This window comes from Pseudophryne corroboree, chromosome 1, assembly GCF_028390025.1.
Source record: "Pseudophryne corroboree isolate aPseCor3 chromosome 1, aPseCor3.hap2, whole genome shotgun sequence".
NCBI classification, from domain to species: Eukaryota; Metazoa; Chordata; class Amphibia; order Anura; family Myobatrachidae; genus Pseudophryne; species Pseudophryne corroboree.
In genome coordinates, this window is record NC_086444.1 from 817,648,940 (window position 1) to 817,666,613 (window position 17,674).

Here is a 17,674-nt window from a genome sequence, read left to right on the forward strand (position 1 = left end):
TTCTGACACAGGGAGATATGTATCAAACCTTCAAGAGAGGTATAGTGGAGGAGTTGACCATGGCAACCAATAAGCTTCTAGCTTTCGTTTATCTAGCAAAGTCTATAAATGCAGTGTGTCTCAAACAGATCACAAACAAGGTTTAGAAGGATGTTTATATAGATTAATATAAGTACTGCACGTGATTATTAGTCTATGAATCACAGACCAGAATGTTACAGTGAATATTGGTTATTTTGGTCTGCTCAACCTCTGTGCTATACAGGAGTGAATCAGAATGTATACATTGCAAATGGACAAGACTCTAATCAGTGTTGGAGATGGAGTCAGCATTTTTGCAACAGTAGTTGCTTTCTCTCCCTCCCAGCGGCCAGAGGCAGAATTTTTCAAGAGCCAATGGAGTAAGGTGTGGGAACATGGGCAGGTAATAACTAGGACCAGCATTACATTTTTAGCCTGATAACTCCTTCATAAGCCTCAGTAGTAACCAAGGCAAGCCAAGAAGATTCGTCAGGTCAGCTATAAAAGCAACAAGCACAGTTCCACCACTAATTTTAGCATACCTGCAGAAATTATGAGTTAAGTCATATCTTCCAATATACTACCAGAAGCCATAGTTTCCGTCCCATTCCATCTCATAAAATCAGTGGCATATCACTGACAGGACAGTAAATAAAATAGGAACTAAGGGGGACATTTACTAAGCAGCGATAAGAGTGGAGAAGTGAGCCAGTGGGGAAGTTGCCCATGGCAACCAATCAGCACTGAAGTAACATCTATAATTTGCATACTATAAAATGATACAGAGCTGCTGATTGGTTGATGTGGCAACTTCACCACTGGATCACTTCTCCACTCTTATCACTGCTTAGTAAATGTTCCCCTAAGTTCATTCTTTGCTGAGCAGAGGTTTCCATGTACAGCCCTGATCATTTTAAGGTTATTTTTAAGCAGCCTTACATCAGCCCTTATGCTTTTCATCAGATACCTAGATGAATTCCATGTTTAGAAGTAGATATTTACTAATTAGTCGTGTAGGTCTCATAATAAAGGCTCATTCATACCTCTGACAGCACATGAAAGATGAAGATGCCCTTTATTTGCCTGGGAACATTGTGTCAGCACTCCTTCTAAGTACGCTGTGGCTCAGTGAACAGGATGAAAGAACACTGAAGAAAGCACAGATACAGTGTTAGTTCACCTTGATAACTGGAGAAAAACATCTCAGTGTATAAGCAATAAGGCACTACCCAGAATGCATTATCCTCAGCCTGCTGACATCTTGACAAAGCTGTAAGCTTCATGTTCTGTTCTATTCACCCAGTTTATGTCTGTCTTGGCCAGTCCTGGATGATCTTGACGGAAATTCTGACTGAACAATGTTCAGTTATATGAAAACTCAAATTGTTTGACCACTGTTCCATGCTGCTGGAATTCACATGTAGTATTTCAAAGGAAACTGTGGTTAAGGAAAAGTCAATTAATACATTATTATCTTTCTTTTGATTAATTATTTGAGAGTATGAAATACAGGGCATTATATATTATGTTTTCTCTGTCTAGAAAAATGTTCTTCAAAGTGTGTCTTTCATCTAAACAGAGTGTGCGGTTTGATAGGCAGCATTCCATGAAGATTGGTCCAGACCACAAATGGCTGCATTAAATGAGCATCATCTAGGATATACAAAATGGCTGATATACAGTACAAAATCACCTTTGGGGACGTCTTGATAGAGATTATTTTATATAGATTTCCAATAAAGCTAATTGGTTTGTGGGGTAAGATCACTGCATTTTGTGAGCCTAGTTCTGTGGGGCAAGCAATTAAATAATGAGATTTTGGTTTGTGGGGTTAGATAATGGGATATAAACGGGTATTTTTAGAATCATTCTCTTTTCTCTGCAGGGAGTTGGATAGTCAATACTACTTCACAAAACAACTCAAGTTTCATAGCCGCTCACGCTATTTAAATTTTTTAGCTATTTATAGATTAATGCAATGTAATACGCTTAAACATATAAGGTTATTAACCAAACTACACCAACATACATTTCTTCACTTATCTCAGAATATATCCCAACTTGACCTCTTTGCTCTGTACATTATCCGCATCTGCACGCATTACTTGCTCCCATTCACGATTGCAGGACTTTCTTCGGGCTGCACATACTCTGTGGAATGTCCTCCCATGCACAAGGAAGACTCTCCTCTAGTCTTCAAACCTTCAAGTGTTCCCTGAAACAACTCACCACTTCAGACAAGCTTATCAAATTCCATAACTGCCCATATAACCTTCATAAATATTCATATCTAATTACATCCCTCAGTACAGTCCACACACCCATACAGTATTTTATTTTTCTTCAATTTAGCATTCTGCTGACCTCTGGTCAACATTGCTGTGTGACTATATCATACAGCTCACCAAGAAACTTTGCAATCTGGCTGGACCATTATGCAATAGGTAGCACCGACTCTTGTGTATCAATACCTATTTCCCTGTAAAGTGTAAGCTTGCGAGCAGGTTTTCCTCCCTCTATGCAGGGTAGTCTCAACAGCAGTGTAGGCCCCTGGGCAAAGCAATGCACTGGGGCTTCTAGCCATCCTCCAGAGGTAGGGGTGGGGGGTGCTATCAGCGGCAGCTTCGATGTCCCATGGGCGGTAGAGGTTTTTCTATCTTCTGATCAGCATGTAGGACTCCTTTAGTGCACAGGGAGGGAGTACACAAACTGTAGATTCATTGGGCTGAATGGTGCCCTAGTACATAACCTTCAGGGTGGTAGGTGGTGTTTAATATGTAGGAGCGGGGTGGATAGTGGAGTGGGCTTAATATTCATAATTTTCCGGTGTGAGGGAAGCTTGCTTGACTGCAGATATTTCCAGTTCCTGAAAATAGATTTATTAGCTTTCAAAAAACTAAAGAGTCCCACCTTTCAGGAGGTTCTGGGAACTTGGGGATCAGAGTTCAGGAGCCAGAGAAATCCACCAACGAAAATATAAAACCTCATACCAGGTTGTGTGGAGCTGGAGCAGGGACCAGGTGCTGGAAGGCTGATATCTCTGGTTCTGGGCATAGTAGAGACAAACTGCCAGTGTCCACCAAAAGGGGAGAGTCCCAGTTTATGGAGTATACCTTCAGAAAAACTCTTAAGTCAGACAGAACCTGTGATATCTGGCTGGGAAGCAATTAATAGACTCGGATGGGGACCACTGCTTTGAACTGCCCACTGAACCAATACAAAAAGCCGGCCCTCCCTCTATGTCTGTCTATTATTAGTATTACCCAGTTTTGTGTTATTATTGTTGTTTCCAATTGTAAAGTGCAGCGGAATATGCTGCACTATATAAGAAACTGTTAATAAATAAAAATAAATAGTAAACGCAAAATAAATACAAGACTTCAAAAATCCTGGGGGAAAATGTTAGCATGTACATTAAATGGTGGATAGTGCCCATTACGTAGCTTGCAGCTATCTAAAACCGTTTTTGCTGAGAATATATACGAGTCATGGGCCTGATCAGAGATGTACAGAAATGCATAGAAATGCATTTGCAGCTGCAAATTTATATGTAGCGACTGCAAAAACTTGCGAATGCCGCAGCCACCTGGATTTGTACTTAAATGCCCACCAGTGTCTTAGTGGGTCTCAGCGGCTGCATACAGTGTCGCTCACAGATCAGTCAGTTATCAGACTTCTGAGTTGTTCTATGGTCACGCAGCATGGCTGCAGGAAGTGAGACACTGAAGCCACTGTTACTCTACACGGGATAGCAGAGACGGTCATGACACGCTTGCGTTTTTGCCACTACTCCCTGTTACCTCCCACAAATCACTTTGCGAATAAATCCTCACTTGGACCTCCGTCGCAATACCATCACGGCACGTGCATAGGGCTGCTCAGACGCATACACATTTGGCACATAATCACTCAGCTGCAAAAACATCAGGTTTGCGTGCAATTCAGAATCAGGCCCTTTGTTATTTAATAAGTAATAAATGCACCCACAGGAATTTTAAATAGGATTTTATACTTGTTTTCCTTACTTGTACAAAGCTTTGATCAGGCTTCAGCAATATAATTGTAAATTGCAATATATATATATATATGAAATAAACATTTAATAAATATTTTCGTTTCTTAGAGTTTGATGTTCGGGACTCAGGGAGAGAGGTATGAAGCAGTGAAAAGAGCGGAGAAGTGTGTCAATGGAGAGCTTGCTCATGGCAACCAACCAGCTGCTACCTATAATTTTATAAAATGCACTTAATATTGCTATAGCAAAGCTGATTGGTTACCATGGGCGACTTATCTACTGACTCACTTTTCCACTCTTTTCACTGCTTCATACATTTCCCCCGCAGTAACTTATGTGTGGGTGGGAGTATTTGTGTCTATTCTTAGCTCTCCAGCTGCAGTGTATCTTGCACCGCTAGTCCGCCGCCACCTATCAGCAAGTGACGCCTGGTAATGTTTTTGGACATGTAGAGTTATTTGTAGTTGCACCTGTGTCTGTTCCTAACAGATGAAGCTGACATTTACATATAACAATTGGACTCAGATAACAAAGAAGCATAAACTATATAGTTCTGCAAAAGTTCCTCAACCATTTAATTAAACCATATTTAATTTTTGGTAGTTCTGTTACAAAGAGCAGCAATATAAAGGGCTGTGTTGTGCAATAGGCTAGAGCAGTGTTTCCCAACTCCCGTCTTCAGGGACCCTGAAATGACATGTTTTGTACATCTGTGTGCAACTAAATCTGTATATTGAGTCTGCGAGCAACTGCGGCTTTTTCTTATGCCAAGTTCCATTGTGCTTCATATGTGTTTTTGTATGTGTGTAAAACCAATTCCTACCTCTATGACTGTTATCACCCAGTTTGTTATAGCATTGTTATTTCCAATTGTAAAGCGCAACGGAATTTGCTACGCTGTATAAGAAACTGTTAATAAATAAATAAATCAAATAAATAAACCAATTAAAATGCGATTAAAGTCACATCCTAGCATCTCTATATCATTGTAAAAGACTTGTCGCTGCGCTAATGTGCAAATTTAAGAAAACTATGGTACGCTACTCATCTCGGAGCATGTATGTCACGCCAGGTGTCTCCCAGTGTATGGGGGAAAGATGCCCAATGTATGAGGACACATATGAGTGTATGAGGACACATCTGTATAAGTTGTGTATTATGATCATTTGTTGCAATGCATCTCCTCTCATCTACTATTAATACGTTGCCGTCTGGCATGTTAAAGCAGCAATCCCACATACTGTAGATGTTTTTCTTTTTTTCCCCTCCTTTAAATTGAAAGTTAATTACCTCTTAAATCTTCATATTATAGCCATTGTTTTTAACTTTTCTCCTATTAAAGGGTTGACAATTATGGTTGCCAGTCAGCCTCACTGGTTCCCAGCATAGCAGGCCACCAATAAGAATTATGGACCCCCTGACACACATGTTGATCCTGGGCCCCCCTCTCCTAGATAGGTAGTCTTGTGGGAATATAATCAGCCAGTAGTGTTTTAGACCATAAAATCATGAATCACATATAAAACATTAAAAATAAAGTTGTAAGAGTTGTGTCTGTACATACTGTAGAAATGTTTCTGGAGAAATGTACTCCTTAGAACTCTGTATGATCTATGCAGACAAAAACAAAACAAAACAGAATTTTTGTTTGTCTGCCCGTTCCGGCATCACGCAAAACTACGGGATGAATTTGGATCACGTTTTCACTATTGTATAGCATAGTTACCTAGAAAGAAACTGAGGTATTGTCTTAATATGACATCAGGGAGAGGAGCAATAAAGGAAAAAACAGATGCTTGACACTTGGCGAATGCTGAGTGCAGGCTCCAAAATGACTATATGTATATAAATATAGTTTTTTCAGACACATATACTTCTAGGGACTGTTTATGAAGTATGAAGACTAAAAATGATTTTTTTTAAATTGGAATTTCCACAGGCTCCTCAAGTCCAAAATGCAAAATGACTATGTGTGTGTATATACAGGTACACCACCGATTATCCGGCACCTGATGGTCCGGCACCTCTTTTAATCTGGACACATCAGGTGCCGGGGGAAGTTAGGCTGTGAGTGGGAGTTATGATGCGGGAGGCGTTTAGATTAGATGCTGTGGGAGGTCTTAGATTAGCAGCGGGAGGCTGCTAAGAGGTTGCAATAGATAACAGGGAAAACTCATGGTGGAGGCGTATCAGTGGGAAGGCTTTGCAATTCTGCAAAACTGGGCGTGTAACGGGGGGGTGTAGTGGGTGTATCGTACCTGTGTCCTGGGTGGTGCATTCACAAATCTGCTCAGGGGCGACCTTAAAATTGACTTATGAGTAGCTATGGAGCTGCGCAGACTGTGGAAGTCACCATGACAGGTGCACTACCATCGTTTGAAGATTTGATTGTTTAATTACACATCATCAAGTGATATAATAGATATATATTTCTATATAACCCTATATAGATATAGGGTTAGATATTTCTTAGGTTAAGCAGACAAAAAAAAAAAAAATCAGATTGCAAACCTTAGCAAAGTTGCTGAAGGGTACACACTCACATAGCTGAATTGCTAGGTACTCCGGCTGCCTCCTGTTTAGTGTACTGAAGTTTTTTTATTGCAAGTTTACATTGTGTAAATTTATTGTGTTTATTAGCAGATTTGTGATTGATTGCAAATAAACGCAAATTAACTTGCGTCTATATTATTTAGCGATCCATGCTGAATTAGGCCCCAAGACAAAAATGGCCCTGGCACTGTAAGAATCTGTTATTGAATTTGGCCTTAACTGGTCATTAATACCTCTAATATTTCCTTAACACCAAGAGGTTATGCTGTAAGATAAGTAAGGTCCCATAACTCCGGTTCTGGTAGCACTTTGGTGTTGCATTTAATGTTGAACCTTTTTTGCAATATATAAACAAAATGAATGTATGTATATAAATTAATGCAAAAGGTTGATGACTGGATGTATATATATATATATTTTAGTATAGATACTTGTTAACTATGCCAAGCAACCTTTACACACAGACACAACCAGATAATAATAATACTACACAGAAACACACCCATATCAAATTAAAGCGCCCTTAATACCGCCCTACACTGGTAACTTTAAGATATTCTCACCCAGACAACATTATCATGCACACAAACACATATGCATTCAAATTCCCCACACATAAATAACATTAAAACACACACACATTTAAAATTATTACACACAGACAATACTGCAGCTTTGAGGGGATGATACAACAATCCCTTAGTGAAGCATTGGCAGTGACAGTAGTCTTTTAATGGTTAATTAGTTAACTTTTTCTGCTAACGCAAGGGACAGCCCAAGCCCCAATATGGCTGTCCGATATGATTACTTGGGCCAAGTGGCCAGAACACATGGAATCCTGTTATGGTTTGGGAGGATCACTGCTCACACAGGAATACTGTACATGCTTTCATCTGTATCCAGTCTATAGAGCTACACTAAAAAGGTCTACAGTCAAGAGGACGACCACTAATGATTGACATGCATTAGGTTAATAGTGTCAAAAGGTCAACATGTAAAAATTGTAGACGGTTCAAAAGATCAACAGAGTCAAAATGTCGACATGACAATGGTTGACACACATGTTGTCTACACAATGTTTTTTTCCTCCTTTTTTTCAAAGTTTTCAATCTTTATCATCCACGTGGACTACGATTGGGAATAGGAACCTGTTGTAACCTGTGCCGAGCACAGCAGAAGCAGAGGGAGGCAACTTTGCTCGCCATGCAAGAGGACGCGGCACAGTAATGGGGCTTGTTTGCGGCAGAAAAGTGACAAAACACCCCCAAAAAAGTGTCGACCATTTCTATGTCAACCTTTTCTACTGTCGACCTTTTCTACTAACTACCTATTTCATGTTGACTTTTTGACCTTGTCGACCTAATGCATGTTGACCATTAGTGGCCAACCTATTGACTGTAGACCTTTTATTGTAGATCTAATAATCCACACCGCATTCATCATTCCTGCTACATTTACCAATATCCCATTAGCAATCCAATCATTTTGTTGGTATTGCTAGAGATTCTGAAAACAGGTATTTTATTTGTAGTGCCTTAGATGATGCATCAAATCAAAATCATATTTAGACTTGACAAAGATTGTGTACTAGAGTGGCATGGTTGGTGTAATGGTTAGTATTATTGCCCTAGAGCACTGAGATTTTGGGATTGATTCTCACCAAGGCCCTAGGTTGAGTTATGTTCCTCTGAGTACTTCAGTTTCCTCTCATAATCAAAAAACAGTGGCAGGTTAATTGGATTTTGACTAAAATAATAGTTAACCCTAGTGAGTGAGTGAGTGAAAGTGTGTGTGTGTGTGTGTGTGTGTGTGTGTGTGTGTGTGTGTGTGTGTGTGTGTGTGTGTGTGTGTGTATATATATATATATATATATTTGGTAGGAAATATAGATTGTAATCTCCCCTCGGGGCAGGAACTGATGTGAATAAGGTAAAAGAGCTGCAGAATATGTGTGCGCTATATAAATAACTCTCAATAAATAGAGAGCTGGAATGAACTCTATATACTGCTTCCCAAATGAAAGACAAGTTTTGCTAAGTAAGTGTATGGCATCTGATTTCATGTTATGTTCAACTTCTGAACAGCATCTATTTGAATAATATGTAAAAGGAATATATCATGGCTGTATTTATTTATTGATGAAAGTGCACACTACATGTTCATGTATCCATGTCTCTAATGGTGTATATACACGGTGAGATCCTTGCTATGGCCGATTTTGACTATGCTATTTCCCTTGAACTCCCCGGAGCCTAGCACCACCGATTTTGACTAACTTTTCTTGAGATATGGACTATGTGTGCTTACGATTTTGGCTTATGTGAGATGTCATTGGCATGTAAGATGAACTAGATAGTACACCGATCTAGCAAGGATTGACTTGCCTGAACAGTCTGTCTTTTCTTGCGATGCCGACCTGGCGGGACCGCGCATCGGGATCGAATAGGGATCGCAAGGTGACTTTCACCTTGCGATCTGCACTAACTATTCTTGCAATTTTGACTATATAGTCAAAATCGAAAGAAAATATCTCACCGTGTGTACACACCTTACCACCATTCTCCACTGTTTTACTTGGGAAAAAAGAGAATAGTTGCCCTTGAAATAGGCAGCACCAGGCCCGCCATCAAGGGGGGTCGGCCGGCTCAATAGAAAGACTACAACCTCAGCTCTGTGTGCCTCCAAATTTGTCAGTCCCAGGCCCCATTATTTCTGATGGCAGCCCTTGGCAGCACGTATGGATTGTGTTTACCAATATCATCAGAAAGAATTAAAATTAGTTATGTACATAACTGTGTTGTATGATGTCCATTCAGATAAGTGTCATGCAACAAAGTGAATTCATGCACTGCAAAATGTCCATATTCATTCTTTTACTCATCTAAGAGATGGGATGGTTACCAGCTAATAGAAAAGGTTATCATGTATCCTGATCACTCCAAATAGTAGGTCCAATCAATATTCATAATAATTAGTGTTCACAACTTTAATGCCAGGAGAAGCAGCCTTACCAGCACTGATGGGGGAGCAACTCTTAAAGCAAGGGCTTCTGGGAATCATACTATAATGACTCTACTGCTTGCAAGACAAAGTTAATTGGCAACTTATTATTATTATTATTTATTTATTTTATTTTATTTTTCTCTGAGCTTACACTGTAAATGGAAATTTAAAACCATTTTAAAAAGAGACACTAACCTAGCTTGCCTTTGCTTTGATATATTTTATTTGATTTTAATACAGGATCATTTTAGGATTTTTAGTATACAGGATATTATTCTTAATTACATAATACATTTGTTAGTTGTCTGGGATAACACAAAACATGTTAATATCAAATGTTAAATGTTGTTTTCTTTCAAGCTATCAAATAGCCCAGATTGACCCCAATAGGAGTACATGTTTGTCACTGTCCTTTTTGGGTATGATTTAAAGTATCTCTCCATCTTCCCATTTGTTTTAGGTGCGCTGGTTCCCTCCCTCAGACGCTACTTCACAGGGCTGGAAGTCCCGCCAGTTCTGCTGAGTAATGTGTAAGTAGTTTTTTTTTAAGTCTGGTGAAAATGGATAGATATTCATACAATTGTACACATTGATTATGTGAGGCTGTATCAAGGCTTTCTGCTTGTTTCATAATAAGTCAGCAGTTCTATAGCAAAACATGAATATGTACTGTAATTCCAGATCTGTATAAACGCAGTCAGCTAAACTAATCAGAATTACTGCCAAAGACAAAAAGCACCTGTTGTGTTTGCCCGGTCCTGTCTATTTGTATTTCTCATATCTTATGACCTGTTGGATATCAATCGTGAGATCCCGGCAGCAGAATGTTGGCGGAGTGCGAGCATAACAGAGTCCCTTGCGGCATTGTGATCGTTTGGGATTTCGGCGTTGGCATGGTAACCGTCGGGATCCCGAATGTCGGTCACATGACCGTATCCCCTTATGACTAACTTGTTATGTTATAGTACATATGTAGTAAAGCCTTGCAGAGAGATACAGCTGAGAGAGATAAACTACCAATCAGCTCCTGTCATTTTTCAAATGCTCCTGTCATGTTACAGCCTGTAACATAACAGGAGGTGGTTGTTTGGTACTTTATCTCTCTCCAAAGCTTAGTAAATATACCCCAAAGACACTAATGTGGGATTTATTTAAACATTGCTTCACCATGCTCTGAGATGTGCTGGTGGTTAACCCTAATATTTCATCATTTTGAGCTATGATTGATTTTGAAGAAAATAAAAGTGTGGCAGTGTATAATATTACTCATTGACATGTGAATCTACATGATGTTTGATGCCTGTTATTGTAAGGAGTGACATCATCCACATAGACGGAGATGATCTCATCTTCTCGCCTCTTATCTCTATTTAAACATACTCCATGACTAATGCTGCTAATGTTTATTTTCTCTCATAGTAATTTTAAGAATAAAAAAATAGCAATAGGATTTAGTGAGCTGTAATCTCCTTTACGCTGTATAAGTAGTGTTCTCAGCCTTGTGCTTGGGGAAGGGATCATTCCTTCAGCCAGCATTCTGGCCCGACTTTTATAGTCTTATGCTACGTCCTCTGTTCTCTTGGCAGAATTGGCCATGGTGGCATTAAACAAAATAGTGAGCATTACGTTGTATCAAGATGATTATGGAGACAGGCTGTTTTCATTTATTAGGGCGGACTACTTATTAGTTAAAATGCTGCCATGTGCTGATGCCATCTTTCATGGTATACACAGTAAATGGCCATTCAAAGGGGTTCAGTATGGTATGCCGGCGGTCGGGCTCCCGGCTACCAGCATACCGGCGCCGGGATCCCGACCGGCGGCTTACCGACAGTGTGGCGAGCGCAAATGAGCCCCTTGCGGGCTCGCTACGCTCGCCACACTATGGGCTATTTTATTCTCCCTCCAGGGGGGTCGTGGACCCCCACGAGGGAGAATAAGTGTCGGTATGCCGGCTGTCGGGATTCCGGCACCGGTATACTGTGCGCCGGGATCCCGTCAGTCGGCATACTGAAGACCACCCATTCAAAGATATGCATTTTCCATGATGGATGTGTATAAATGGCCTAGCAGTAAGGAGAGCTGGAGGCAATGGATAAAGACCAAAAACACAGGGGGTTTAAAATGTATGCAATGGTATTAAAGTTACACTATTATATAAAATAGTGTGTGCTGTATGCTGGAAATGCTATGATGTATGCTTGTAGGGCTTATGTGGCATATAGAAAACTTAAAGAGGATTGAGCAAATCCGGTTAAGGCATGCTAAAAGGAATTTGATAAATGAATGCAAGTGACTTACCTTCTGACATTGGAGGTGATTCAGATCTAAATGTAGCACATCTACGATCATTTACTGCGGGGGGACTCCCAGCACAGGGCTGGTCTGTCCCGCATGTCAGGCCCTATACCCCCAACCCGCCCCCCGCACAGGTGCAAAAGCATCGCACAGCGGTGGTTATTTTTGCACCTTGCGAGTAGCTCCCTGCCAGCGCAGCTCCTGCACGCTGGCAGGCCGCGTCCCGGGTCGCAGCGGCTGCGTGTGATGTCACGCAACCCACCCTCCTAACGGTCTGGACACAACTGCGTTGTCCGGACCGCGCCCCACCAACGGCGTTCTAACGCCGTTGGCACGCCCCCCTCCCCGACCGCCTCTGCCTGTCAATCAGTCAGAGGCAGTCGCAGCCTTAAGATGCTGAAAGCATTCCACAGGGGTCCCGGGGTGCCCACACGCAATGCAGCCACTGCGCGTGCGCACTCCAGCAAGGGCTTCAGACTGCGATCGCTGCAGTCTGAATTAGCCCCATTGTCTTTAAGTAATGGGAATTCTTCTGGCAATAAAGACATCCAGTTGATAGTAGTTTATTAGTGTAAAGTACTTGTGGCACTATAAGTGCTAGCACGCACTCACAGCCAATAACTCTTATTGCTTGCTGGCATACAGTATGTAGAACTAGAAGCACCAGCATGCACATTGGTGGCAGTACACATAGACACTTGTATGCCACTGCAAGTATTAATTCACTTAGTGCAATAACAATTAATACTGTAGCTCCCTATTGATATCAGAATAATAATAATAATAATAATAATAATAATAATAATTTTGTTCTATGTTTCTGTATCTAATTACCTAAAATACAGTATGTTTTTTCCTCTTTGTTATTGGTACCAATATATCTTATGACCACCAAGATCTCCCCTGCCCCTTCCACCGTCGGGATGATCCATGATACATCAAATGAAAGTACATTTCATGGCCCAGACTACTATCTGTCCTCCTTGTAATTGATTTTCCTGCCATCAGCACATGGACTACCATAATTACATTTCTGTTCCCATCTTTACTGCAATTGTCCATCCTGTTTGTATTAGAAGTTGCCTGGTGCACTATTGCTGTTCCCAAACTCAATTTATTGGGCATATTTACTGGAGTGTGTCAGATCTAATCTACACTCTTCTTAGCATCTCCATTTTTTTTTTGTTGTGGCCCAAGTACCTACCTAGGGAATCGGGATCCTGTTCTTACATATCTCCACTTCTTCCAAAAAGTACCTTCTTAGCATGCAGCAACCTCCTCCCATGCTTATACTGGAAATTTATGTTTCATGTTGCCCATTTAGATCCAGTATCTGCTTCCAGATGATCAACTCACTCATATCTTGCACAGCAAGTTTTTTGCAGTTTCTGAGTAGGTCTGAACTTACTCAGCTCTTACGGTCACTTCAGTCTTTTTGGTCCCGGAATTTACGTCAGACACCCGCCCTGCAAACGCTTGGACACGCCTGCGTTTTTCTAAACACTCCCAGAAAACGGTCAGTTGACACCCATAAATGCCCTCTTCCTGTCAATCTCCTTGCGATCGGCTGTGCGAATGGATTCTTCGTAAAACCCATCGCCCAGCAACGATTCGATTTATACCCATACGACGCACCTGCGCATTGCTGTGCATACGCATGCGCAGTAGTAACCTGTTCGCTGCGCTGCAAAAAAAGGCAGCGAGCGATCAACTCGGAATGACCCCCAGAATACTGTGAAAATGTTCCTCCAAAAAATGGCCACCGCCTAGGAGAAGACATTTTTTAAGGATTCTAGAGGAGGTGGCAGCCATTTTGGGAGGGACATTTAAGACGGAGCTGGGAGGGAGGAGACAGAAAACGGCACAGCAGAGACGGGAATGGAGCAGCAACGTTGGCAGTGGCAGCAGAGGGAGCAGACCAGCAGTATGAAACATCCCCTTGACAATGAGCTGTTACAGGGCCAAACTAAGTGATTCATGGTGCTAGGGGCATTACTGGGTGGGACATAATAAAGGGCAATGGGCATTCCTGTGTGGGTCTTAAATATGGGGCAAGGGGCATTACTGTGTGGGGCATAATTTGATGCTAGGGTCTTTACTGTGTGGGGCATAATATGGTGCACGGGGCATTACTGTATGGGGCATAATTTGATGCTAGGGTCTTTACTGTGTGGGGCATAATATGGTGCTAGGGGCATTATTGTTTGGGGCATAATATTTTGTAAGGTAGTATTGTCCTGGAAGACCAGGCCCAATTCAGCAAGGACACGGCCATTTTCTGCTAGACTACACCCCCTTTTCTTGAGCGCCCCCCCCATTACTACACCCCCCCTCACCCCACCCCATTACTATATGTTCACACTGGGACCCAAATTGGCTAGAAACAGCCATGAGTATACGTTGGGTAACAATACAAGTCTACTAACTGTAATTTACTTAGGTTGATAAAAGCATACTTATTCTAACATGAAATCAGGGAACACATTACAGTAATATGAGTGTAGTTCTACATATGTACAGTGTAAATGTAGTAGTGTTGGTATATTAAAACTTCAAAAGGAAGTATGCTGACAGTCAATGCTGACAGCGACATCTCAACAGATCCCGTTAAGTATTTCAACTCTAACCCACCCCTCCTGCAGCCTAACTCTAACAGTCCCCACCTGCAGCCTAACCCTAACTTCCTCCCACCTGCAGCCTAACCCTAACCCTCCTCTAGTGGGGGAGACAAAATTCCTGAAGCTTAATCGTTTCATGATTTTAGCCACAGCTCTAATGAATTATGCGAACAGCAGATCAGGAACCAATTGAACTTTAGGCAAGGCAGACAACAATGAGATCTGGATTTTAATACAGTTTAAACCTCATACCATCTGTGAAACACAGTGGTGGTGGTGGTGGGAGTATCATAGTTTGGCCTTGTTTTGCTGCATCTTGCCCAGGATGATTTGCCATCATTGATGGGACAATGAATTTTACATTATACCAGAATATTCTAAAGGAAAATGTCAGGACATCTGTCCATGAGCTGCATATCAAGAGCACATGGGTCATGCACAAGACAACAACCCAAAGCACACAAGACATTTAACCAAAGAATGGTTAAAGAAGAAGAAGTTTTGGAATGGCCAAGTCAAAGTCGTGACCTTAATCCAATCAAAATGTTGTGGAAGGACCTTAAACAAGCAGTTCATGGGAGGAAACTCACCAACAAAGCAGAGTTGAAGCTGTTTTGTATGGAGGCAGGGACGGATTGGGAACAAAAAGCAGCCCTGGAAAAATTTGTGCTAGTGGCCTCACATGGGCAGCACCAGAGGTGTAAGGTCTAGCCATGGACCATGGCAGCAGCACCCTCCCCCCAAGACTTTCCAGATAGTGGGCATGTCCAGCATCAAGGGGGAAGTTAAAAATAAATAAAATTAAATATTATGAGCACATTGTATGATACACCTTCAGAATTTAGGAAACTATATAATTCTTTAGAAAGATATATTTTCTTGCTTATTACACCAGCCGTAACCCAATCACTATTCACTCAATCTTATATGTCAGCCAAGCAGGCAGACAGAGCATAAACTAGATCATCTGCAATCACAGGCTAAGGGGTATATGCAATTGCGGTCGAATTCCCGAAAATGTCGAAAAACGGGACATTTTCGCCCCAAATTTTTTTTCGACAATGCAATTCAGTACTTTTCGTCAAAAAACGGACTTTCCAAATTCGACTTTTTGAAATTCGACATTTGTCAAATTCGACATTTCTGCAATGGTACAAATGCGGCAATTCGACAAAAGTATATTCAATTGAAGATTGTAAATTCGACAACAGTGCTTTTAGACAGTAAATTCGTAATTTTCAATCCACCACACTTTGCTGGCGGAATCTAATAAAAAAATTTAAAAACATGTTTTTTTGTGTGTTTTTCTTATTGGTAATAGCATATCTATTTATATTAGAAGGGATTAGGTACTTGGTTTGTCTATTTTGGAGGCACAAGTATTATTTATATATTTTTTAAAATATTTTTTTTTATTTTTTTTTAATGGAATGGTAAAAATCTGGAAAAAAATGCGTGGGGTCCCCCCTCCTAAGCATAACCAGCCTCGGGCTCTTCGAGCCGGTACTGGTTCTAAAAATCCGGGGGAAAAACTGACAGGGGATCCCCCGTATTTTTAAAACCAGCACCGGGCTCTGCGCCTGGTGCTGGTGCAAAAAATACGGGGGACAAAAAGAGTAGGGGTCCCCCGTATTTTTTACACCAGCATCGGGCTCCACTAGCTGGGTAGATAATGCCACAGCCGGGGGTCACTTTTATACAGCGCCCTGCGGCCGTGGCATTAAATACCCAACTAGTCACCCCTGGCCGGGGTACCCTGGAGGAGTGGGGACCCCTTCAATCATGGGGTCCCCCCCAGCCACCCAAGGGCCAGGGGTGAAGCCCGAGGCTGTCCCCCCCCATCCAAGGGCTGCGGATGGGGGGCTGATAGCCTTTTGAAAAATGAAAGAATATTGTTTTTTCCAGTAGTACTACAAGTCCCAGCAAGCCTCCCCCGCAAGCTGGTACTTGGAGAACCACAAGTACCAGCATGCTGGAGAAAAACGGGTCCGCTGGTACCTGTAGTTCTACTGAAAAAAAAAACCCAAATAAAAACAGGACACGCACACCGTGAGAGTAAAACTTTATTTCATATATGTCGACACACACATACTTACCTATGTTCACACGCCGACCTCTGTCCACTTGTCCAATTAGAATCCATGGTGTACCTGTGAATAAAATTATACTCACCTGATCCAGTGTCCTGGTCTTTTATTATAATCCACGTACTTGGCAAAAAAAAAAAAAACGAACACCCGGACCAGGCGGACTGAAAGGGGTCCCATGTTTACACATGGGACCCCTTTCCCCAAATGCAGAGACCCCCGTGACTCCTGTCATAGAAAGGTCCCTTCAGCCAAACAGGAAGCGCCACTTCGTGGCACTCTCCTGATTGGCTGTATGCGCGTCTGAGCTGGCAGACAGCGCATCGCACAGCTCCCTCCATTAGTTTCAATGGTGGGAACTTTGCGGTCAGCGGTGGGGTTACCCGCGGTCAGCCGCTGACCACGGGTGACCTCACCGCTGACCGCAAAGTTCCCACCATTGAAAGTAATGGAGGGGGCTGTGCAATGCATACAGCCAATCAGGAGAGTGCCACGAAGTGGCGCTTCCTGATTGGCTGAAGGGACCTTTCTGTGACAGGAGTCACGGGGGGTCTCTGTATTCGGGGAAAGGGGTCCCATGTGTAAACATGGGACCCCTTTCAGTCCGCCTGGTCCGGGTGTTCGTGTTTTTTTTTTTTGCCAAGTACGTGGATTATAATAAAAGACCAGGACACTGGATCAGGTGAGTATAATTTTATTTACAGGTACCCCGGATCGTCGGCGACATTGGAGACGTGGCAGTCGGCGGGTCAGCATAGGTAAGTATGTATGTGTCGGCATGTATGAAATAAACTTTTACTTTCACGGTGTCTGTGTCCTGTTTTTATTTGGGTATTTTTTTTCCAGTAGAACTACAGGTACCAGCGGGCCCGTTTTTCTCCCGCATGCTGGTACTTGTGGTTCTCCAAGTACCAGCTTGCGGGGAGGCTTGCTGGGACTTGTAGTACTACTGGAAAAAACAATATTCTTTCATTTTTCAAAAGGTTATCAGCCCCCCATCCGCAGCCCTTGGATGGGGGGGACAGCCTCGGGCTTCACCCCTGGCCCTTGGGTGGCTGGAGGGGGGGGACCCCTTGATT

At 42.0% G+C, this 17,674-nt stretch overlaps 1 protein-coding gene across 2 annotated transcripts in view; it reads left to right on the top strand.

Moving 5' to 3' along the window:
• RBPMS (RNA binding protein, mRNA processing factor) overlaps positions 1-17,674 on the top strand; it is a 288,589-nt gene that overhangs the window by 231,923 nt on the left and 38,992 nt on the right. For both annotated transcript variants that reach the window (XR_010176286.1, XM_063919382.1), the window contains one exon: positions 10,053-10,122. Coding sequence is in view for 1 of the 2 variants with exons in the window: in XM_063919382.1 (XP_063775452.1) it covers positions 10,053-10,115 (63 nt within the window). In the remaining variant the exon portion in view is untranslated. The remainder of the gene's footprint in view (positions 1-10,052; positions 10,123-17,674) is intronic.